Below are 25,923 nucleotides of genomic sequence, written 5' to 3' on the forward strand. Positions count from 1 at the left end.
TACAAAACAGAAGATCTTGATTTACTAGGTATAAATTGTCATTGTTTTATTCTAGAGATGGAAGGCAGTTTCTCAAGTGGTTATGGGACGGGACTTTGGAGCTAGGGAAGTGAGTTCAAATCCAGCCCCTCACTGACAGAAATTGTGACATTGCACAAGTCACGATGTGGGCCACAGTTTTCTCTCTCTGGAATGCAGATAAATAGTGATTGTGAGCATTAAATGAGTTAACATGTGTTAAGGCATTTAGGACAGTGCCTTGTTCAATAAGTCTTAGGTTGTTATTATTTACAGGCGGAAAGTCAGATCAGTATTCAGTTACATTATATAATGTTTTAAAAATGTTATTTTATAACTTCGTAGATACTGATATTAATAGGTTAGGATTAAGATAGTCTCCCTACCCCCATCTTTTAAAAAGTCCATGTCTGAGAATAATTGATTCCCTATTTGAGTGACTGTCTCAGCTTTCTGATTCATCCTGAGCACAACCGACACTTTAAATTCCTGACCTCTGCTGTGTAGGTGTTGGTGTTAAGGTGACACCTGGGATACTCATGTGATGTTTGGGAGACTCATACTCTAGTGATAGAATGGTGGACTCTTGGTTTGGGGAACGAGGTAGCATTAATCATAATATAGAAGAGACTTCTGGTTAAACAGTAGGTATTTCTTAGTAAAAAAAAAAAAAAAAAATGTGTATGGAACAATTTTAGGTAGTGAGGGGAATGATCAGGTAAACCAGTGGAGAGGCCCGGGTGCCATGGCCTTCTGTGCTGGCAGGCGGAGGTGGAGGCGCAGCTGGCCCGGCAGCGGGAGGAGGAGTCCCAGCAGCAGGCGGTCCTGGAGCAGGAGCGCCGAGACCGGGAGCTGGCGCTGCGGATCGCGCAGAGCGAGGCGGAGCTCATCAGCGACGAGGCACAGGTGGACCCGGCGCTGCGCAGGTACCGTGGGTGGAGCGAGGCGGGGGGGGCAGAGGGGGCGGGGCTTTGCCTCTTGACCTCCCTGCCTGCCTCTTTGCAGCGTTAGGGTAGGCGAAGGTCCTATTCCTTAGGTCCTGGTATATTTGCCATTTAAAAATGATTTATATTCACTTTTACACCGCCCAAGTGAATGAAGCTATTGATTTCATCAAACTGTTAAACTATTGAAAGTTGAAGCTGATATTTCAGTTCTTGAGTAGTTTAAGAAAATATCTTAAGTTTTACTCTGAAATTATCAAAGAGTTTTGTATAAGGGTAGACAAATAATTTCTAAGTATCTGCTGTTCAACACTGGCATAAAAATCAGTGAATATGTTATAATCCAGTTTAATATTTTTGAGGTTGGAATTCATTACTTTCCTAATGCAAATTTAAAAAATATGTCATATACCCTAACACTTTAGAAATTTTACGCATACACACACGCTTCCCCCAGCTTCCCCATGATTTAGAATAAATAAATCTCCCTTTCCAAGAAGGAAGCTTAATCACATTGAAATACTTTGACTCCTCACGTTTCTGAATTATCTCTCAATAGTATGGAGTGTGGAGGAACATGGAAGTTCTTATTAAAAGTTGCAGGAAGGTTTTGCTATAACAGATTCATTTTTAAAAAATACAGAATGTAGAAACATTAGTTATTGTTATTATTTATTTGTAAAAACAAAGCAAACTAGTTTGTAGGGTTCCTTTATGTGTAGGTATATTGTGTATATATTGAGAGGCACATAGATGGGTGTAACCATGCTTTTCAGAATGTCAGAGCACTGTTTATGACAAAATAATTAAAATACGACCACTAGATGTTGCTGTTTCCTTGTGAAAGAAAAAAAAAACTTGGTCCACCCCATTGCAAGGTGGTGATCAGATTTTATTTAGCTGAAAACAAAGATAGGGAAGGCAAAGAGTACGTTAAGTTGCCTTCACACTTTTTCTAGTAAATGATTATATCGGGGAGCTCTGGAGTCTGAATTGCATATGAAAGTTATATTGAAATAAACTGAATATGCCTATGTGTTATAATAATTGTTAAGCTCTTTGGTTTGGGTTCACTGTTTGGGTTCTTTATTAACATTTCACTATAATTAAGATATTTTTGCTCGCCTGTGGCTTTTGTAACTGCAGACTTCGCTCAGCTGCTGTTCGGTCCCTTCCACCTGTGTTTGGGTGGCTTGGCGGAGCCTTTGTGGATAACTGACTAGTGGCCTAGGCCAGGCTCCTAACGAACCGAGCAGTGGCCCTGATGTGTGTGAGGAAATCCTGCACTTGACAGAGCTGACTTTATTATGGTTGAAGCTTGTTAGTGAGAGACTCATTAATGGAGTCATTGTTGGTGTTTATGGCTTAACTCTGTGTTTAATTAAGCATTTGAAATATTTAGCTCTGTCCAGCATCATTCCAGGTAATATGAGTAAGATACTGGCTCATATGTGGGCTCCTTCTCATCCTGAAAAACATGCACTTCTTCCAACGTGAGTGGTCTCAGAGAGAAAGAGTGGACCATTTAGGACCTTTAACTTAAGGGAGGAGTTACCTATGATTTAAGTTAAACAGAATTAACTAGGTAATGGGACCACTACCAAGTAATTAGGAGATACTCAAGCAGTTATGACTTGAACCGCAGAAGAGTTAGTTTAGTTCTCCTGTGGGACAGCCTTAGGAATGGTGTCCCTCCCTGGACTGTCCCTTCAGGTCCTGTCTGCCAGCTGTCTTCCAGGAAGAGAGCTGACCCTCAGGCCCCCATGAACTCCTTCCCTTCTGAACTGCGAGGTTATTTTTTTATACACTGTACTAAAAGCATTAGCACTTCATTGTGGATATGATGTTCTCTGTAGATTTTCTGTGTTTGATAATTTTATCTTACTCCATGGGCTACATCTAAGTGTTTTTGAATGTTTATGTCACCTTTGTTAGCACTGAATTCTTTCTAACATATTTATGAGTAAGAACCTCTCTAAGTAACTCTCTTCTTAATATATGGCATGAAAATGTTCTTGGGTTCTGTGATACATTAAAAAACAATTTCAAGTTACTCTTCCAGCTTGGATTCCCATCCAGTAACTTCTGAGTAAGAATTGTTTCCTGCATACGTAATGTATTTTAAAATATCTCAATCAATTACACATATGATCCTGATGCAAAGTAATGATTTCACACTACCTTAAATTATAAAATAATATCTAGATTCTACTAAAAAACAAACACACAAACCTCACATGAATAATTTTTTAATCTAGATGTACTATATTCACTCTTTAATTTTCACAGAATGCCTTTAGTTTATTTTTTTCTAATCGTTTGTAATGAAGATTTAAAAACATTAAAATTCTGAGTGTTCTCATACATAGGTTAAATAGAGATAATGGGGTTTTTTAAATCAATTTGCAAAATCATTGAAATACAAATGTGGCACAATCCAGATTTTCACAGTTCAGAATTGGCTATGGTATTGACTAAAATATACGTATTCTTTTCGCAGGATTGATGGAGCAGGACCCAAAATGACACCGTATGTCATTTCCCTTTTAAAACTGATTGAATCATATAAGCTTTTTTTTTTTTTTTCTTCTTTATTAGGTTGTGGACACTTTTTAGGAGAAACATTTTCCTCATTGAAGTAAATTTTACGTCATTATCATCATAATTATTATTTTGCCCAGGAAATATGTTTAATGCTCCTGTTCAGTGCTGAGTCACAGTAGCTTATGACTTGGTTTCTTTCTTTGTGTTATAGCTTCACTTTGTTTAAACTTCAATACCCATCTTGTTTTATGTGTCTTTAATTATCCCTTACTTATGTCGTTATAAAAGTAGATGTAGAGATATAAATAAGACTAAATAAAATATTTAAAGTGTTTGAATCATGGCAGATAGCTTCGTTTTCTGTATATATAATAGTTCATTCTGCTAATATCTAAAATAGCTCATAATCTAAAGTTATATATGTAATGCTAATACTGGTGCTTGTGTATCCTTTTGTTATGAAAATCTCCCCACAGAGAGAGAATCTAAGTAGCAATAGGGATATACATATAAATTATACTCTATATGCATAAAATATATTTTTGCCGGTATTTTTACATATGTGCTATATGTATATAATTTTGAAATATATTTAAAATCTGAATTTTAATAGCTTTTAGGACTCCCAACTGTACCCCTTATAGTGATGGTTCTGAACTCTGTCAGACCCCAGTACCAATAACAAATGCTTTATGAACGATGCAACCCCCATTAATAATTCTCTCTAAACAATACATGTAAAAGAGAAATAAAAGGACAGTAATTTATAATTATTTATTTTATTGTATTTACTTTAATATGAAAGTGCTTGCTCACAACTACAGGAAAACGTAGTCAGGTACTCAGATGTTTTCACATATACACAGAATCACCATGAGTGCAGCAGCTACAAATGCAAATTGATATAAGACCGTTGTATCAGTCAGTTAAATGCCACGAAATTGTGAACAGCCCTTTGTAAAGTTCTGAACAGAGTTCAACACGGTGTCCTCTCCATTATACAGTAGTGGAGAAATTCCTAGAGAAATTCTGTGAATATTAAAACCATGCAAAAAAATGGTTGTTTTACATGTAGAACTTTATGTATAACTGTGTGGATATAGTTTACATGTAACTATATGTATATGTGTGTTTCACCTCTATATGTCTGGTGGACATGTTAAAGTCATACGGGACGTGGGGCAGTTCTTCTTGCGCAGGACATTCGGCGTCCCTGACCCCTCCCCTCATCGGATGCCAGCAGTGGACTCTCATAGCATTATCGTTCCCACAACGCACCACAAATTTTGAAACTTATCTCTGAGTGGGTGCCGTTGCATCCACTGCTTCATAGTTACCATTTGAGCTCGAATTAAATAAGCCTAGCAACCAACTGATGTCTGAGGTGAAGCTGTGAGCATTTGCATATAGGTTGGAAAAATCAGAAGGAAAAAAAACACCTGGATGCAGGAGCCGTTTCTATCCAGTATGTATGGTGCAGCTCCTAGAGCAGTAACATGCTCAGGTGGGATGTTGAATCAGTAGAGGTTGCCCGTCCAGCGTGGGTGGTGTGAGGGCATCTGCGTATGAAATCTCCATATGATGAACAGACTGTGGAGGAAAGAGCTTTGAAAGGCCGTGCATTCCCTTGAAATCTGCTGTGGGAAAAGAAATGTGAAGTTAGAAAATTCTTATTAGTTGGATTTTATTTGATGATATTTGTGTTTTTTTACCTTGCGTTTGTTGCCCTTGATCATCAGTTTTGAAAGATTACTTTTTCTCTGACTGTGCTTGCTTGGCTAGACCTCTGTCAGCACCGAACCCTAGCCAGTGTTCCTCACAAGGACGGAGAGAGACCTCTGCTCCTTTATAATCAGGGTCCCAGCCCTTGGCCGGCATCCGGAAAACTGAGCCCTGAGGCAAACATAGCCGTCTTCTTTTCTTTTGATTTTTGCTGACTTATAAGATTTTGAGGTTACCAGAGTCTGATGAATAGAATGAATGAGAAAATGATTAATTATGAAGGACGAGCACAAGGGACAGGAAAATAAAATACTACTGAAGTTGATGAACATGATGACATGAACATTCCATTTCACAGAATTAAGCAAATTTTGAGAAAAGTTACACTCTTCTGGGTAATAAAAGAAAAGCAAGTTTTTGCCATTGGGAAATGTTTATCCTTGAAAGGTCAGAACACTTCAGATCTTCAACAAGTGCTTGATGCATGTGAATTTTCTTAGGCATGCTTTGATTCAGAATTTTAGAGCTTTGAGTGTATCAGACTCTTATTTAAACTCCGGCACTGTAAAATAGATCAGTTTGGTTTACCACTATTATACCTTGTCTAATTAATATTTACTAAGCAACCCTGGTGCAAAAATCCTTGTATAGAATCTGTATCCTGCCAAGTTACCTGTATGCATTTAGAACATGCTGATTATATTCTATCCATAAAAATATCACAGAAGCATGGCTCTCAGGAGATTTTATCTAAAAGTTTCTACTGCAAAAACGAAGTGCAAGTAACTTTAACTGGGTTTAAACAAAAATTTTGCTGTATTGTATGGCTATATGTATTGAAAGGTGTATTATCGACTTTTACGAAGTAAAATAATAGTGTGTGGTTAGTAAAGCAACAATCCTGTTGAAAATATAAATTTTAATTATACTTTTAGCTCTTTTAAGTAATGTGTATCGTCTTTTATCTAATTATGTTGTATTATCATTTTTCTTATAGGGAACAAATGGCAAAAGAAATGTCAGAAATTTTGAGTAGGTTAGTGCAGTGTAATTTGGGGAAATGAACGTCACCTCAAAATCATATTTTTTAAATTACTTTTCTGTATTCGGACCAGAACCTGTTATATGAGTAGCCTGTCCTTTCCATGTAAATATTCGGTACAAGAAATGTGACTCTGCCCTCAGGCCACACTAACATAGAAAAAGGTAAAAAAAAACCCAGTGTTCCTCTAAATTGGCATTTTTCAGTGGGGACACCACTGGCATCTTGGTTGAGGCTGTTCCCTGTTGGTAGTACTGTCGGGCTTACCATGAGCCCCTACCAGTTCAGGCTCCGTAGGGGAGCCCTTCCTTTCCTTGGGCCCGCTGCGACTGGTCGCAGGGGACGTGAGGAAGAGTGGGGCTCCAGGCGGCCCCTGTCCACCACAGCACAGAGGTGGAACACCACCGGCGTAGAAGTTGAGCCACCAAGGAATATACCTTCCCAGCAGGATCTGGTCCATTATCAAGTGGATATGAATCAATAACATTTTAACTTTCAACTCTGAAGTTGCAGAGTTAATTGAAAGTGTTAAAATTAATATATTTTTTTAAATCAAAAGTCAGTTTTGCTACTGCCTTACTCTCTATTTCACATGATTGTCTTTATCACAAGTCTAAATAATCAGTAAATGAAGGTGTACCTTCATTTTACTATGTTAATAACTCCAAAGATTGGGGGGGGAGCATTTAAATGAATTTGATTTGTGTGCTTCTTACGATGCTGAATATGCTTTTTGTAGCAGGTGTATTTTTGTTTGACGTAATATGAATGAAAAGTTAGTAAGAGTAAAAACATATTTTAAGCAAAAATAGTTTGAATTCAGTGTGATTTTTAAAAGTATCAAAACACCTTATGTATATCAACATCTCGTATATATTCTGAGAGTCTATAAAACCATATTGTGTAGATTCACTTTCTCTTTCAGGAGGAAAGAAAACAATAACAAAACCCCATAATTTCAGCTGCTCTGAAGAAAAAATAATTTTTTTGTTAGTTTGTTGAATGGTGGTTTCAGGATGTAGGAAAAAGAGAGAATATTTGAATAATGTTGAAAGCATAACTTATTGTTAAGGGTAATAGAGAAACCTTGCTGACACACAGCTGGCTCTTTTTGAGCAAAGCAATTAAGAAAAAGCTCCATGGAGAATGGCCAGTCACACAGCTTATGAAAAGAAGAGGTTCTGCAGTAAACTTGAAACAGATTTTTTTTTTTTTTTGCGGTACGCGGGCCTCTCACCGCTGTGGCCTCTCCCGTTGCGGAGCACAGGCTCCGGACGCGCAGGCTCAGCGGCCATGGCTCACGGGCCCAGCCGCTCCGCGGCGTGTGGGATCCTCCCGGACCGGGGCACGAACCCGCGTCCCCTGCATCGGCAGGCGGACTCTCAGCCCCTGCGCCACCAGGGAAGCCCTGAAACATTTTAACCATGAAAATGCAGGAAGGACTAAATGGGCACACATTATTCTTTAGCCAGGCTTGTAAGTGACTAAAAATCATCATGTCTAACAGTTTTTAAGTATGTCGGGTGAAGTATGCTATTTTTATTCTCTGAAAGGAAAGCATAAATAGGCCTTTTAAAGAGGCAAAAGTACCTTATTTGTTTCACTGTTAAGCTTAATGCTGAAGGAATAATTTTCCTTATTTCAGGAAGGAGGGTACATATTTTCAAGCATCACTTTTAAATAACATCAGTCTCATCAAGTGTCTGTGTCTTGACTGTTGCCAAGATCGCTGTTGTCTTTCAAAAGGTAGAATGCGGAGAAAGTATGAGCTCATTTCCAGTATTATACTATGATCACCCCTCTTTAAGAGGACGGTTTTCCAGGTGGTAGATCACAAAGGGGAAATGCTTTGTGTGACACCCAGGAAGCAATATTTTAGTTCTTTAATATTTAGTTCTTTTAATATTGTGCCATCTTCTTTTCATGTCTTGAAATATGAGGTATTTAAATTCTTCCTTTGTTACATTGAGCTTAAAAGTTCACTTGCAGCTTATTCTGAGTGTCTGCTATGTGGCAAGTGTAATCTTTTGCTGAAAAATAATGTTCATTTTTACAGAAAAGAAATTTTTCCTGTATTTTTAGAATAATTATTTCAAATTATGTGTATAGAAACAGATCTTAAGTGCCCAGTAGCACTGCTATGAAAAAGCTTATCCCATTTAACTTTTAAATTATTTATTCTATTTTTTATATTTTAAATATATGTATTTTATTTTTTAAATTTTTTTAACATCTTTATTGGAGTATAATTGCTTTACAATGGTGTGTTAGTTTCTGCTTTTTAACAAAGTGAATCAGTGTGTGTTAGTTTCTGCTTTATGACAAAGTGAATCAGCTATACATATACATATGTTCCCATATCTCCTCCCTCTTGCGTCTCCCTCCCTCCCACCCTCCCTATCCCACCCCTCTAGGTGGTCACAAAGCACCGAGCTGGTCTCCCTGTGCTATGCGGCTGCTTCCCACTAGCTATCTATTTTACATTTGGTAGTGTGTATATGTCCATGCCTCTCTCTCACTTTGTCCCAGCTTACCCTTCCCCCTCCCCACATCCTCAAGTCCATGCTCTACATCTGCGTCTCCATTCCCGTCTTACCCCTAGGTTCTTCATGACCTTTTTTATATTTTAAATATATGTATTTTATTTTTTATTTCTTTCCTCTTTTCCCACGCAAATGTTCCGCCTACATGGGGCAAGGTAAAGCACTTGTGCCCTTTGAAATCCCTGTTATCTGTCTCATGACCTGCAGCCTTTTCCTTTAATTTACTAGTGGTCATATGATTACTCACTAAATACGAGGGTGTGGTTTTATCTGCTTACAGAACTTTTCTAAGTATTTTTAACACAGAAGCTCAAAAGTCACGGGAGTTTCCAGGCTCCAGCAGCTCTTTTATCATGTCTCTAAAGACTCGGGCAGAGGGTGGTGGTTTGGCTACTCCCCGGGGGACCTCTGAACATCCAGATGCCCAGGGAGAGTCTGAGCCATTAGGAGTGGTGGGGCTTGGCCATCTGCAGGTTCCAGTAGTCTGCAGGTGATTGGCTCATAAACAAACCCTTCATGTGCCTCTGATGATCTTAAAGTATGTTGAGGAGTTCTCTTTTGATTAAAAAAAAATTTCAATTGAAGTAGAGTTGATTTACAATATCATGTAAGTTTCAGGTGTACAGCACAGCGATTCAGTTATACACACACACACACACATACTTTCTCTCGTTCTTTTTCCCTTATTACATAATATTGAGTTTAGTTCCTGTGCTATATAGTAGGTCATTGCTGGTTATCTAGTCTATACATAGTAGTGTGTATACGTTAATTCCACCCTCCCAATTTATCCCTCCCCACCCCCTTTCCCCTTTGGTAACCATAAATTTGTTTTCTGTGTCTGATCTCTTTCTGTTTTGGAAATAAGTTCATTTGTGTCTTTTTATTTCTTTTAGATTCCACATATAAGCAATATCATATGATATTTGTCTTTCTCTGTCTGACTTACTTCACTTAGTATGATAATCTTTAGGTCCATCCGTGTTGCTGCAAATGGCATTATTTCCTCCTTTTTTATGGCTGAGTAATAGTCCACTGTATATATGAACCACATCTTCTTTATCCATTCATCTGTTGATGGACACTTAGGTTGCTTCCTTGTCTTGGCTATTGTAAATAGTGCTGCTATGAACATTGGGGTGCATGCATCTTTTCAAATTATGGTTTTCTCTGAATATATGCCCAGGGGTGGGATTGCAGGATGATATGGTAGCTCTATTTTTAGTTTTTTAAGGAACCTCCATACTGTTCTCCATAGTGGCTGCACCAACTTGCATTCCCACCAACAGTGTAGGAGGGTTCCCTTTTCTCCACACTCTCTCCAGCGTTTATTATTTGTAGACTTTTTGATGATGACCATTCTGACTGGTGTGAGGTGATAACCTCACTGTAGTCTTGATTTTGAGAAATATATGTAAATGTATTGTCTTGATGTTCATATATCCATGAGTTAGAAGATTTAAACTGAAGCCTGGGGGAAGTCCATGGTACTAGAATATTGGAATCAGAATTTCTGATTGAAAATCTAATATGGCTGTTGAATGATGCACTTGGAAAATTTTAATTCACCTGGGCATCCCGTAGTACACCATTCTTAATCTCGTCTGTCAAAGATACAAAAATTATTATATGTTTTTCCAGTAATTATTTCCAGTTCTCAAACTTATGTTCACTTTCTTGCCTGTTTAGTCAACATTTCATTCGTGTTTCTAAGTTTAAATATGCAAAAATGTGTAATAATTACAGAGGCCCTGCTGTACAAGCCACCAAGGCGGCTGCTGGTACCAAGAAACATGATCTTAGTAAATGGAAATATGCAGAACTACGTGATACCATCAATACTTCTTGCGGTAAGTGTATGGGGAGGAGGAAGAGTGGGAAGACTCTATCGCTGTCAGGTAATAGAGAGTAAATACCTAGATTGGGATGGGAATTGTTTTCATATAAATTAGTTTAAGTCATTCTCTTTGTTACTCTCACCTTGAAATGAAGACCTAGTTTATTCACAAAGCTAAAAGAAAGACATACTTATTAAGGTAAATTCATTTTGCCCATCTCTTGCATAGGCCAGAGAGGAAAAGCATAGAGGAATTATGGTTTGGGCTATATTAATGACTGACCCTCCTAACGTTATTCATAATAGTTAAATACCTATATATCAGACTATTTTGGTCTGTGAATGCAAAGTAAAAAATGGCAATGGAGTCCTTCCCTTTTAAAGCTATTTTTCTTCCAACAGAACAGAGTAAAAGGCTGTATCCAGAGAAGCCCACACAGTTGTGTTCACGTATAAATCACAGTGTTTGAATTCAGGGCACTGTAACTGGGACTTCAAGTGTCATAATTGTACAGGACGCCTCACTATGTTCTCTCCCTCTTCACAGAGTTTATCTGCATAATTACAAATGTAAAAAAATTTGGTACATGTAAATCTAGCTTGTGTTTGAACACAGTGACTTCTTCTTCTGTTGTCGTGGTCTGTGACCTTGGACAAGTGACTTAACCTTCCTTTTTCAAGTTCTTCATCTATAAAAGAGCTATTTAGTCCAGGGTTCTTGCGTGGAGGAAAGATATAACATAGTAATAATGTTTAAGAAAATGCTCTGTAAGTGGAAAAGATAGTATTACAATGAAATGCTCATCTTTATCAATAATTAGTTTACTTTTGATTTTGTACTGTTAATTTAAAAATGAAATCTTCATTTAAAAATATATATGTTAAAGAGAAACAGAATTGAGTTATTTGTAGTGAGGTGGATGGACCTAGATTCTGTCATACAGAGTGAAGTAAGTCAGAAAGAGAGAAACAAATACCGTATGCTAACACATATATATGGAATCTAAAAAAAAAAAAAAGCTCTGAAGAACCTTGGGGCAGGACAGTAATAAACACGCAGACGTAGAGAATGGACTTGAGGACACGGAGGGGGAAGGGTAAGCTGGGACAAAGTGAGAGAGTGGCATGGACATATATACACTACCACATGTAAAATAGATAGCTAGTGGGAAGCAGCCGCATAGCACAGGGAGATCAGCTCGGTGCTTTGTGACCACCTAGAGGGGTGGGATAGGGAGGGTGGGAGAGAGACGCAAGAGGGAGGGGATATGGGGATATATGTATACATATAGCTGATTCATTTTGTTATACAGCAGAAATTAACACAACATTGTAAAGCAGTTATACTCCAGTAAAGATGTTAAAAAATATATGTATTTATGCCACAGGATAATTATGCAACTAAATTAGGATGTTAATTTCCTTTTTTTTTTTTTTTTTTACTCTCTCTGTGTAATTGATAGATATTGAGCTACTGGCAGCTTGCAGAGAAGAATTTCATAGGAGACTAAAAGTGTATCATGCTTGGAAATCCAAGAACAAGAAGAGAAATACTGAAACAGAGCAGCGTGCTCCAAAGTCTGTTACTGATTATGGTAAAAACAAATCTGTACTTTTGAATGTTCCAAAGTATATGTATATAATTACATGTAACTATACATAAGGCATTTGAGTAAAATTGTCCAATATAAATTTTCTCTTACTTTAGAACTATGGGTCCACTGAATCTAACACAACCATGATGGCTTATCTTTCAAAGTATTATTTCTGTTAGATACATCTTTAAAGTCCTATTTGTTTAAAAGTATTGAATTTACTTGTTAAGATAAATTCTGGGAGGTAAGAATGATCTTGTCCATACTGAGGAAGTTGTATGATAATGCTGTAAATACGTATTCTTTCCACATACACATATATACACATATGTAAAGATTATGTGTGGAAATGTAAAGATTACTATGAAAAAAAGAATATTTACTGCAAATATTATAAAACTGTGAAAATATGAGTGAGAAATAATACCTTGGTTTAGACCAGAGTTTTACCTAGACCAGAATTTGCTTTTTTGACTGAGATCCTAAAAATGAATTTTGTTACTTTGTTATGCAAAAGACAAAGCTGTTTACCTGAAATTGGAAAATAGAGCAGACTAGACATAACCTAGTAAAAGCAAGTACTAGCTTTAACATTAATTAAGAATACCTGTGATATGAGTTGTAATTTCAGTCTTAAAAGCAGTAATTGGAATTTCATTTATTCAACTTGCTACTGGCACAATTTGTTAGGTTAATTCTGGCTAATGTCAAGGTGACAGCATATTTAATATCTTTTTTTAGAACGAGGTATATTCCCGACACTTGGTGGTATAGCTTAGCCATGTGTGACCCCAGCTGACTTAGAAAAGGAGCTCACAGTTATATTTTGCCTCCCCTTACCGCCTTCCTAGCAAATAAAACAGTGTTTGATGAAAGTCAATTAAATGGTGAAATTTTAGTGTTTCTAAGATGTTGCAAAGATTAGATTGAGGAAGGGAAGTATTATTAGTAGTAAGAGAGATGTTAGTCTAATGGCTGCTCACCGGTGTCCTCAGTCAGAATATAACTCTCTTGCAAGAGCAGTGAGCTTGCCTGCAGCTAAGAAATGGCAGGAGGAAGACCCTCTCAACACTGATCCTCTGTGACCACCACTCTCTTCTCCAGTTTAAAAATTTGTCTCTGGGAAATGAAGATGACAGGATGATTCCATTATCTGTTCACTGTCTGTACCAAGTTTCTACCACAGTTGCTTTGTTTTGTAAAAATGGCTATTCTTTTTAGCTATAATCGTTAGCTGTAATGTTCTAATCATGACCTTGAACTGATTGGGTTTCATTATGTTCTATTTCAGAATTTATACATCTGCATGATTGTACTTCTTAAAACAAAAAGAGGACTTCCCTGGTGGTGCGGTGGTTGAGAATCTGTCTGCCAATGCAGGGGACAGGGGTTCGATCCCTGGTCCGGGAAGATCCCACGTGCTGCGGAGCAACTGAGCCCGTGCGCCACAACTACTGAGCCTGCGCTCCAGAGCCCGCGAGTCACAGCTACTGAAGCCCGCGCACCTAGAGCCCGTGCTCCACAACAAGAGAAGCTACCGCAATGAGAAGCCCGCACACTGCTACTAGGGAAAGCCCGCACACAGCAACGAAGCCAAAAATAAATAAATTAATTAAAAAAAAATAAATGTTGTAATATTTGGCACACGCATTCTTTTTTAAAATTTATTTATTTATTTATTTTTGGCTGTGTCAGGTCTTAGTTGCGACATGTGGGATCTTTCGTTGCAGCGCGTGGGCTTCTCTCTAGTTGTGGTGTGCGGACTCCAGAGCATGTGGGCTCTGTAGTTGCAGCACGCGGGCTTGGGCTTAGTTGCCCCGTGGCATGTGGGATCTTAGTTCCTTCACCAGGGATTGAACCCGTGTCCCCTGCATTGGAAGGTGGATTCTTAAGCACTGGACCACCAGGGAAGTCCCCGGTACACACATTTTTAATGACTATATAAATATTTCATGTACTATTGTAGCAAACCAAACTTTGGTACCTTCCTCATCCTACTTTACCCCAAAAGGATCAAATAACATGCAGCTTACCTCACTGGTTCCTATACTGCTTCCATTCATAAAGTCCTTTTTGGAAGAACAACAGAGTAGATTAAGAAAATTGCTCAAGGGTCCCATCCAGGTAGATGAACAAAATTAGGAGTTGTGTAGGAACACACTCCTGCATATATGTAGCCTTCAGAGAATTTGAATGTAGGTCATTTTCAGCATAAAATGTAACTTCTGCCCTGAAAAGTACTTTTTTATTTTTCTCTTTATTTTTCTGTCATGTAAAATTCACTCTGACACAGGGGTACAGTTAAAAGGAAAGGTGAAGGGCACCAAGATGCTTAACAGCTCACCTGAGAAAATTCTGTACATTAGGTGGTTTCCTAATGGTGCAAGCTGCTTGACCTTTAAAAGGAACTGCTCTGTAGTTTAAAATTTAGAAGGATTAGAATTCATTAATTTGAGAAAATGAAATGATGACCACTTATGATTAACAAAAATGTAACTTGGTATTATTGCCTTTAAGAGTAAGACATTGACAAATTATGGTGAATTCTTAAGTGTTAGGAGTTGGGAGGCTCGGATCCCTTTCTTGTGTGCTATGCTGGGTGAGCACACTCGCATCACATTTACCCCGGAAAGAGGCTTGCAGAAAGAATTTTGGGGGGGCCGTGGAAAATTAAGATTAAGTAAGGATTTCCATTTACTTGCTTAAGACAATGACTTTGGAGAGTAGTTTTATTTCATAGTTCCTAAATAAAAATGTTGTGAGTTTAAGATTTAAGACAATGTGAAGAAACTAAAACATGCCGAGTATATGTAAGTGTGGCAATGCTTCTTCTCTATAGAAAAAGCATTTTTTTAATGAATTTATGAGTTATTCTCTTTTTTTTTTTTCCCTACAAAAATTCTACCCGTGCTTTAAAGGTACTTTCACCTTGATTATTAAGTCACTGTTTTGGATTTTTGTTTCGATATTACTGTGTTCAAAAATTAAAATTTTGGTCCTCTTTGTATGTCCATCAAGGAGGATGTCCTAAAAACATAATCAAAATAGCTTTAAAAAAAAATTGGAAAGCAGCATCTACTTGTAGGTAGTTCTGGGAGTATTTGGCTATGGATAGGGTATTTGTTAGTCACCATCTCCATTGATGGGAAGGCATTTATAAATTAGAAGAACGCTCATTTACCGGTTTTGGCATTTTTATCCTTTCTTCAACATAAAATATTTGTTCACAGATTTTGCACCATTTTTGAACAATTCACGTAAGTCAATGGGTGGTATAACTCATGAGCTAACTGGAAGATGGGTTAAAAATACTTTATAAAGTACTAACTTCTTCTAAACGTTGTTTTGCTACAATTTTAAGGTGAATTGTAGTACATTAATGTTGGTTTATCTGTACTAAGATACCTCATTTGAGATGGTACTTTCATTTGGATCACTGCAAAATACACATGCAGAACAAAATTTAATTAATCTGTTATTTCATCAAATTACTTCCTTTTTAAAAAAAACTAGCATTTTAAACTGAGTATACCCAGTTCTTATTGTAGCAAAACTCTATCTTAATAAGCAGCTGATCTTTTAGAGTAAAGACTAACTTTAGGTGCTGGTTTCAAATACTGTGATGGCGTAAGCATTTCTGTCCGAAGAGATTTGAGTTTCGTATGATAATGTACACAAGCTTAATAGAATACCTCTTAATAGGAAGAGGAGATTATTCTGTTACTTTTACAGCTTCCTCTGATGCACATTTTTTGATCATCTAAAAGCTCTGAGTCATCTTAGTGTAAATTTCTTCTAGAATCAGTTGAGCAGTAAGGATTTGAATATAATGCCATATTTATTTGCCAACTGGTTGGACATGATGTTTTGTAGTGCTTCCAGTAATTTACAGACTTACAAATTTGAAACTTATTCACACTTTTGAAGATAACAATTGGATGTGAAAGAAATAGTTTAGAAGATTAGTTTCAAGCTTTTGACGTCTGTATCTTTGTCCTTTTCCAGATGAATATTCATTTCCAGGCTTCCCAAATACAATTTCATTTCTCACATTAGTAGAAAAAGCCATCCAAGACTTTCCATTGGGTTTCTAAATTTTACCCAATATATTAAGTTACAGGGGATTGTTATTTTGAAAGAAAAAAAGTAGGTTATACTAATGGGTGGCCATCGGTATCATAGTAAGTTTCTGTCACCAGGACACTGAGTTCTAATTCACTGCTTGAGATGGAGGGAAGGGTTGTTTTTTTTTTTTAATCCTTTTATAAAATGTCTTAGCTTTGAGTTAGTTAGTGTATTTTCTGCAAAGTAGGTAGTTTTTAAAACTCGAAATGGAAACACTGAACTGTAAGTTGTTTTGAGGGAACAGGAACGAGAGCATAAATAAGCTCATCTCTGGTAACATGCTAAAGGTGATACAGCTTTTTAAAGTCACTAACAAAACTGGGTCTCTTTCTTTCATAGGCATATACAGCTTTGCTAACTGCTTTTTGCTTTCTCTTGTTTGCACGAAAATAAATTGAGCTGCTATAAAGCTTTTTGCTATTGGTGCAAAAAGTAGAATAAGAGTAATTTCATCCTTTCAGGACTTGGAAAGTCTTACAAGAGCCATGTGACTGTCCTTGACTTGTACATATTATATAATTTTTCATTGACATACTTAGCTTTTCAGTGAGATTCTTAATTGAGCTGCAGTAAATGATTGGTCTACCTTTAAAGTTGTGAGTATAGAGCATATTAAACAGATTTACCGGAATTATGCTCCTGAAGCTATAAAGTCATTGCCTCAGAGAACTGTATATTTTCAGAAAAATAAAACCAAAACTCAACCGTTTAGTAATGGAAATTGAGCAAGGGAAAAGAGATGATATGAGCTCAATGCCCAGTGTTGGCAGAAAAGCAAGGATTTCTCTTTTCTATTGGCAAAGGAAACCAAATATTATACACGTTCCACTTATTGCAGTGGATTTTATGCCAAGAGAAGTCTGGTTTCAGAGTAAGTAAATCTCTCTGAGTGAAAGTTCATGCTTACTGTTACAGTTTTGTTGTTGTTGTCACGAAGTTGTCTAAATCTTACTAGTAAAATATCTGTGTTATCTTGGCCATTTAAAATCCCAGAATCAGTTGGCAAAGGAGAAAACTTTTATGTCTTTCGCTCTTTTGAGAAACTGTGATTAAATCGACAAATATCTAGAATCCCTCAGATTTGTGAAATTCCTGTTTAGTCTGCCAATGCAGGGGACAGGGGTTCGATCCCTGGTCCGGGAAGATCCCACGTGCTGCGGAGCAACTGAGCCCGTGCGCCACAACTACTGAGCCTGCGCTCCAGAGCCCGCGAGTCACAGCTACTGAAGCCCGCGCACCTAGAGCCCGTGCTCCACAACAAGAGAAGCTACCGCAATGAGAAGCCCGCACACTGCTACTAGGGAAAGCCCGCACACAGCAACGAAGCCAAAAATAAATAAATTAATTAAAAAAAAATAAATGTTGTAATATTTGGCACACGCATTCTTTTTTAAAATTTATTTATTTATTTATTTTTGGCTGTGTCAGGTCTTAGTTGCGACATGTGGGATCTTTCGTTGCAGTGCGTGGGCTTCTCTCTAGTTGTGGTGTGCGGACTCCAGAGCATGTGGGCTCTGTAGTTGCAGCACGCGGGCTTGGGCTTAGTTGCCCCGTGGCATGTGGGATCTTAGTTCCTTCACCAGGGATTGAACCCGTGTCCCCTGCATTGGAAGGTGGATTCTTAAGCACTGGACCACCAGGGAAGTCCCCGGTACACACATTTTTAATGACTATATAAATATTTCATGTACTATTGTAGCAAACCAAACTTTGGTACCTTCCTCATCCTACTTTACCCCAAAAGGATCAAATAACATGCAGCTTACCTCACTGGTTCCTATACTGCTTCCATTCATAAAGTCCTTTTTGGAAGAACAACAGAGTAGATTAAGAAAATTGCTCAAGGGTCCCATCCAGGTAGATGAACAAAATTAGGAGTTGTGTAGGAACACACTCCTGCATATATGTAGCCTTCAGAGAATTTGAATGTAGGTCATTTTCAGCATAAAATGTAACTTCTGCCCTGAAAAGTACTTTTTTATTTTTCTCTTTATTTTTCTGTCATGTAAAATTCACTCTGACACAGGGGTACAGTTAAAAGGAAAGGTGAAGGGCACCAAGATGCTTAACAGCTCACCTGAGAAAATTCTGTACATTAGGTGGTTTCCTAATGGTGCAAGCTGCTTGACCTTTAAAAGGAACTGCTCTGTAGTTTAAAATTTAGAAGGATTAGAATTCATTAATTTGAGAAAATGAAATGATGACCACTTATGATTAACAAAAATGTAACTTGGTATTATTGCCTTTAAGAGTAAGACATTGACAAATTATGGTGAATTCTTAAGTGTTAGGAGTTGGGAGGCTCGGATCCCTTTCTTGTGTGCTATGCTGGGTGAGCACACTCGCATCACATTTACCCCGGAAAGAGGCTTGCAGAAAGAATTTTGGGGGGGCCGTGGAAAATTAAGATTAAGTAAGGATTTCCATTTACTTGCTTAAGACAATGACTTTGGAGAGTAGTTTTATTTCATAGTTCCTAAATAAAAATGTTGTGAGTTTAAGATTTAAGACAATGTGAAGAAACTAAAACATGCCGAGTATATGTAAGTGTGGCAATGCTTCTTCTCTATAGAAAAAGCATTTTTTTAATGAATTTATGAGTTATTCTCTTTTTTTTTTTTCCCTACAAAAATTCTACCCGTGCTTTAAAGGTACTTTCACCTTGATTATTAAGTCACTGTTTTGGATTTTTGTTTCGATATTACTGTGTTCAAAAATTAAAATTTTGGTCCTCTTTGTATGTCCATCAAGGAGGATGTCCTAAAAACATAATCAAAATAGCTTTAAAAAAAAATTGGAAAGCAGCATCTACTTGTAGGTAGTTCTGGGAGTATTTGGCTATGGATAGGGTATTTGTTAGTCACCACCTCCATTGATGGGAAGGCATTTATAAATTAGAAGAACGCTCATTTACCGGTTTTGGCATTTTTATCCTTTCTTCAACATAAAATATTTGTTCACAGATTTTGCACCATTTTTGAACAATTCACGTAAGTCAATGGGTGGTATAACTCATGAGCTAACTGGAAGATGGGTTAAAAATACTTTATAAAGTACTAACTTCTTCTAAACGTTGTTTTGCTACAATTTTAAGGTGAATTGTAGTACATTAATGTTGGTTTATCTGTACTAAGATACCTCATTTGAGATGGTACTTTCATTTGGATCACTGCAAAATACACATGCAGAACAAAATTTAATTAATCTGTTATTTCATCAAATTACTTCCTTTTTAAAAAAAACTAGCATTTTAAACTGAGTATACCCAGTTCTTATTGTAGCAAAACTCTATCTTAATAAGCAGCTGATCTTTTAGAGTAAAGACTAACTTTAGGTGCTGGTTTCAAATACTGTGATGGCGTAAGCATTTCTGTCCGAAGAGATTTGAGTTTCGTATGATAATGTACACAAGCTTAATAGAATACCTCTTAATAGGAAGAGGAGATTATTCTGTTACTTTTACAGCTTCCTCTGATGCACATTTTTTGATCATCTAAAAGCTCTGAGTCATCTTAGTGTAAATTTCTTCTAGAATCAGTTGAGCAGTAAGGATTTGAATATAATGCCATATTTATTTGCCAACTGGTTGGACATGATGTTTTGTAGTGCTTCCAGTAATTTACAGACTTACAAATTTGAAACTTATTCACACTTTTGAAGATAACAATTGGATGTGAAAGAAATAGTTGTTTAGAAGATCAGTTTCAAGCTTTTGACGTCTGTATCTTTGTCCTTTTCCAGATGAATATTCATTTCCAGGCTTCCCAAATACAATTTCATTTCTCACATTAGTAGAAAAAGCCATCCAAGACTTTCCATTGGGTTTCTAAATTTTACCCAATATATTAAGTTACAGGGGATTGTTATTTTGAAAGAAAAAAAGTAGGTTATACTAATGGGTGGCCATCGGTATCATAGTAAGTTTCTGTCACCAGGACACTGAGTTCTAATTCACTGCTTGAGATGGAGGGAAGGGTTGTTTTTTTTTTTAATCCTTTTATAAAATGTCTTAGTTTTGAGTTAGTTAGTGTATTTTCTGCAAAGTAGGTAGTTTTTAAAACTCGAAATGGAAACACTGAACTGTAAGTTGTTTTGAGGGAACAGGAACGAGAGCATAAATAAGCTCATCTCTGGTAACATGCTAAAGGTGATACAGCTTTTTAAAGTCACTAACAAAACTGGGTCTCTTTCTTTCATAGGCATATACAGCTTTGCTAACTGCTTTTTGCTTTCTCTTGTTTGCACGAAAATAAATTGAGCTGCTATAAAGCTTTTTGCTATTGGTGCAAAAAGTAGAATAAGAGTAATTTCATCCTTTCAGGACTTGGAAAGTCTTACAAGAGCCATGTGACTGTCCTTGACTTGTACATATTATATAATTTTTCATTGACATACTTAGCTTTTCAGTGAGATTCTTAATTGAGCTGCAGTAAATGATTGGTCTACCTTTAAAGTTGTGAGTATAGAGCATATTAAACAGATTTACCGGAATTATGCTCCTGAAGCTATAAAGTCATTGCCTCAGAGAACTGTATATTTTCAGAAAAATAAAACCAAAACTCAACCGTTTAGTAATGGAAATTGAGCAAGGGAAAAGAGATGATATGAGCTCAATGCCCAGTGTTGGCAGAAAAGCAAGGATTTCTCTTTTCTATTGGCAAAGGAAACCAAATATTATACACGTTCCACTTATTGCAGTGGATTTTATGCCAAGAGAAGTCTGGTTTCAGAGTAAGTAAATCTCTCTGAGTGAAAGTTCATGCTTACTGTTACAGTTTTGTTGTTGTTGTCACGAAGTTGTCTAAATCTTACTAGTAAAATATCTGTGTTATCTTGGCCATTTAAAATCCCAGAATCAGTTGGCAAAGGAGAAAACTTTTATGTCTTTCGCTCTTTTGAGAAACTGTGATTAAATCGACAAATATCTAGAATCCCTCAGATTTGTGAAATTCCTGTTTATTTGTTTCATCATAAATAGTCCTGCAAAAGTTATTCTGCAGCCTTCATTTGAACTCTTTGGAGGAAAAAATATAAATCTAGTAAATAATACTAGTTTGCTTTCCTGCTGAGCGAGTTCGTTTTGTGTGCAGATGCAGTCATTTGTGGGAATCTGGGAATTTGCTAGGGGCTGGTTGTTATTGCTGCTGTGGCTCATGGTGTGTGTGTGTGTGTGTGTGTGTGTGTGTGTGTTGAACTCTTTGGAGGAAAAAATATAAATCTAGTAAATAATACTAGTTTGCTTTCCTGCTGAGCGAGTTCGTTTTGTGTGCAGATGCAGTCATTTGTGGGAATCTGGGAATTTGCTAGGGGCTGGTTGTTATTGCTGCTGTGGCTCTGTGTGTGTGTGTGTGTGTGTGTGTGTGTGTGTGTGTGTGTTACAATGCCCAGGAACATCTTCAGGGGAAGAAACTTCTAAGAAATCACCCTTTGAATTGTATTCATCTGTAGGCAGTTCCAATTTACATTTTGTTTTAAATTCACTGTTAGGAGGAGCCCCTCTTTTTGCTTTTGTAAAAATTCGTGGTGCACTTTAGCATTAAAGGCTGCTCTCCTTATCCCTTGGGCTGCTGGCGTGACTCTGCTTGTTCTCTGTGACAGCTCAGCAGAACCCGGCAGCTCAGCTCCCGGCCAGGCAGCAGGGGATCGAGATGAACCGACAGCAGCGCTTCTTCCGCATCCCGTTCATCCGCCCTGCGGACCAGTACAAAGACCCGCAGACGAAGAAGAAAGGCTGGTGGTACGCCCACTTTGATGGGCCGTGGATTGCCCGGCAGATGGAGCTTCATCCTGACAAGCCACCCATCCTCCTGGTGGCTGGTGTGTACGATTCACATGGAAAATAATTTATAAAGCAGAAAAGGATTGTGTGCCCTCTGAATGAAATGGTGTGATGTACAGTGTAATAATTCATCAAATTTCAGGGTTGAGGCGTGGAGCTTTGCAGTTAAGCCACATCAGTTGAGGATAACTTCTTGACAATATGGAATTGCTTGGATTAATTATGTCCTTGTAGAGCACATAGAAACTTGTCTATGTCCTAGGAACCTTTTCATTGGTGTCTGATTATATCATTTGCTTTGTAATGGTTATTTAAGGAAATGTAGCGTTTTTATTAACCCTGGTAACTTGTTTGATCAACTGCATCGTTAGTACATTTTGAATTGGAACTTGGTGGAGGACACATTTGTTTCTGGTGAATTTATGAAGCAGATTTCAATCTTAGAGGAAGGAAATGGTTTTAAAAGTCCTCAAATCTATGAGAATTGGTAGACATTTCAGGAATAAAGTTTACAATAAATGGTTCTGAAAGGAGGTATAGTAATTCTCTGACGTCTCATCTGTGCAGGTAAGGATGACATGGAGATGTGTGAGCTGAATCTTGAAGAGACAGGCCTGACTCGAAAGCGCGGTGCTGAGATTTTGCCAAGGCAGTTCGAAGAAATTTGGGAACGCTGTGGAGGCATCCAGTATCTTCAGAAAGCAATTGAGAGCAGACAGGCCAGGCCCACCTATGCCACGGCCATGCTGCAGAATCTGTTAAAGTAGAAATTGCACTAGCCTTGCAGCTGGGAGCCCTTGCCATGGCACTAGGTAGGGAGTGTGTCCCAGAGATTTAACCATTCCACGATCAAGTTAGAATTACTTATACAAAGTGAACAGATTTTATTAATCATGGCTTTTTGTTAATTTAAGGTTAATTATGGTAGTGAATTTGGGACCTAAAAATTATTTTCCTGTATCCAGCTGTAACTGTTAGACCTCTCATTATTGTAATACTTGTTACACTTGGACAGACTCTTGACATTTCTCCTTCTTTGCCAACAGACTACCTTAAATCCATCTTAATTGTTCTTTAGGAAAAGAAGTTTTTAAAAAATGCAGAATTCTTGCTTTTTAAGGATGGCACAGTACCGTATAACTGGAATAAAGAAAACAGCTTCAATTTTCATACAAAAATTAAGGCACTTAAAATGATCAAGGCACTGATATTTTGATCTGAAAGCTGTGTACTTTCTATACTAACTTTTTCAGAAATTCACAGAAATTTCCATCAACGGTGGAAATTTTAATTTTTTCCCCCTCTTTTGCAGTGTCTTAGTTTGAGTAAAGCAATTTACCTGAAGTTCTAGAATTCTGGAGAGAGCCTTGATGTATTCGATGCAATCTGTGATAAAGAAGGTACATAGTATCCTGTACAGATTTGTTTTGCTTTTCTATCACATTGTGTTGCTATAAGAATATGTTCTTATATTCCATGGACAAGTAAAGGAAATTCAGATCATTTAAATGCTTGAAAGTTTTGAGATAACTTTGTTTCATTTAGAAAAGGAAATAGGTTTTAGGTGGCAGTTTGGCTTAACTGGACTGAATTCCAATATTCTTTCAATTTCATCTCAGTTGTGATTTTGTGTCAGAATCTTGTCCAAGTTGTTTCACGTGATTTAAACTAGTGTTCTGTTTCAAAACGCCTTTGTTTTTTAAAAAAATTCCTATTGTCTTTTTTGGCCTTCGAGATTTTGGTAATTGTAGAGCTCTTTTATAAGCCTTGTGATTCAAAAACCCTGCACTGAGGAATTGCTTGTTTCATGTAACTGATAATTTAAAAAAAAGTTTTGTGTGCTGTTTAGTTTTGATCAAATGTCAGCAGTTTCAAGCCTAATATTTATGACTTTCATATTAGGAATTTGGAAACAAACATACATCAAGGAGTTATGTTGACATAATCCTAAGGAGTCTTGTTTGTATTTTAGAATAAAATTAGAAAATAAAATTACTCTCTGTACTTTTTTTCCCCTGATGTTTGAAGACCCTAACCTTTGAAATGAATTTCCAGTGATTTTTTTTTTTTTTTTTTTTTTTTTTTTTCCTGGAAAGAGTACCTCAGTTAGGAATGTATTTCCCAGCTGATTGGATTAGTGCTTCTGAGCTGGACACTGTTTTCAGAATTGCTTCTCTCATTATACGTTTTAGTAAAGACCTATTTATTTATTATGATACTGTGCAAACGATCGTCTTCTGTTAAAGAAAGTAACTGGTCCCTGTCTGTACTGTTGAGAATGTGAACGTGATTAGCTTTTTAAGGCTGTATTACTGCATAGACTCACCCGCCCTTGGGTCATTTGGTCCCTGTGATTTGGTGACAGAAGGTCTGGTTACCGAAAATAAATGTCCTGTTCTCCCCCCTTCTTCTGACTCGCCTTTAACTGGTGTTTTTATTTGTACAGGATAGTGAACGATAAGCTTTTTTCTCAACTGGCAACAGGTAGAGTCCTGGAAGAAAATTTAGTAACCAAATAGATTTTTAATGACTCGTGCCCTTAGCGCTGTTTCCAGAAACAGTTTTACGTGTGTCCTGGATACATGCAGGCACTTGATGGAAAACTAATCACACAGGTTAGATTATCATAATGAGAGAACTTAAAGTTTTGAAGAATTTGTGAGAAATATATTGCAGCAAGGCATTGTTACAGGTCTTTAATTTTTTTTACTTTAATAGCTGATAAAATTATAGTCAGTCTTAAGCCATTTTGTTGCTAATTATGTCACACAGCTGTCCTAGAACATGTCTCCCGAGTTAATTGTGGCTCCAGGAGCCTTGCCCTAATTCAGATAGACTTACAGTCACCTACATACAACAGCTCTGCACGCACAGAAGCCCCTTTGCTGGAGAAGCTTAGGACCTCCATCATCCTTTAAGGGAAGTAGCAGAGAGAGTGTTGTGAAGAGTGTAGATGCAGCTTCTTTACAGTGTTCACAATCAAACCCAGAAACACTAGGTGAAAACGGTGTGAATCAAATGTCAATTTATATTTTAATCAGTCATTTTAATTGAGATGTAAAATTAGAAGTTAAAATGAGCATACTGTACATTAAGAACTAATTCTTCTCAATGCCTGTCTCAATACCAGTTCCTTCCTTAGTGTATATGCTTTGCAAAGGTAGATGTACGTAAAATATTAAAACTGAGAAAGCAAGATGTTTTCACATTCCATTATGGTGTAATTCCTAATCTCATTAACACATTTGAGGTACATATTGTGAGCTATGGGTAGGCACTGAGAGAAAATTTCTCTAATACATACATATATTAAGAGAACAGTGAGTTTTCTTAGTTGTAAGGTTGAGTAGATGGCACCTTCTCAAAGGATTATATGAGGAAGAAGTAAAATAGTGCACTTAGGAGCACAAGCCCACCCAAAAGACATTCTATTGTAACTCACATTCTGCTTCCTATAGTGACTTTTTATAGGTCATTCTCTCCAGTAACATAGTGAACCCTTTTGTTTTGCAAACAACAAAACAAAAGATCATATCAGATCACAAAAGAAAAGATCATCTTAAGTGGAACGCAGGTGGTATTTGTGGAAACTTAGAGAGTAGAAACAGGCACAAGGAATAATGAAGATTTTGTAGTTTTATTAATTGGATTTTTAAAAAGATATTTTCATTCACAGGTTATTACAGTGGTTCTCAGGGGATCCAAACAGGTAGATCTTTGGTTTCTTCACCTAAACTACCTTAAGAGTACCTGAATCAGTAGAATAAATATTAT

At 37.2% G+C, this 25,923-nt stretch overlaps 1 protein-coding gene across 1 annotated transcript in view; it reads left to right on the forward strand.

The window, feature by feature from the left end:
• MYO6 (myosin VI) overlaps positions 1-24,132 on the forward strand; it is a 154,935-nt gene extending 130,803 nt beyond the window's left edge. The window contains exons 28-33 of the mRNA XM_028494713.2: positions 784-944; positions 10,560-10,663; positions 12,114-12,245; positions 15,476-15,502; positions 21,969-22,187; positions 22,717-24,132. Coding sequence (XP_028350514.1) covers positions 784-944; positions 10,560-10,663; positions 12,114-12,245; positions 15,476-15,502; positions 21,969-22,187; positions 22,717-22,916 — 843 coding nt within the window. The 3' untranslated portion in view covers positions 22,917-24,132. The remainder of the gene's footprint in view (positions 1-783; positions 945-10,559; positions 10,664-12,113; positions 12,246-15,475; positions 15,503-21,968; positions 22,188-22,716) is intronic.
• The last annotated feature ends 1,791 nt before the right edge of the window (positions 24,133-25,923 follow it).

The sequence above is a fragment of the Physeter macrocephalus genome, chromosome 10 (assembly GCF_002837175.3).
Source record: "Physeter macrocephalus isolate SW-GA chromosome 10, ASM283717v5, whole genome shotgun sequence".
In the NCBI taxonomy this organism is placed as follows: domain Eukaryota; kingdom Metazoa; phylum Chordata; class Mammalia; order Artiodactyla; family Physeteridae; genus Physeter; species Physeter macrocephalus.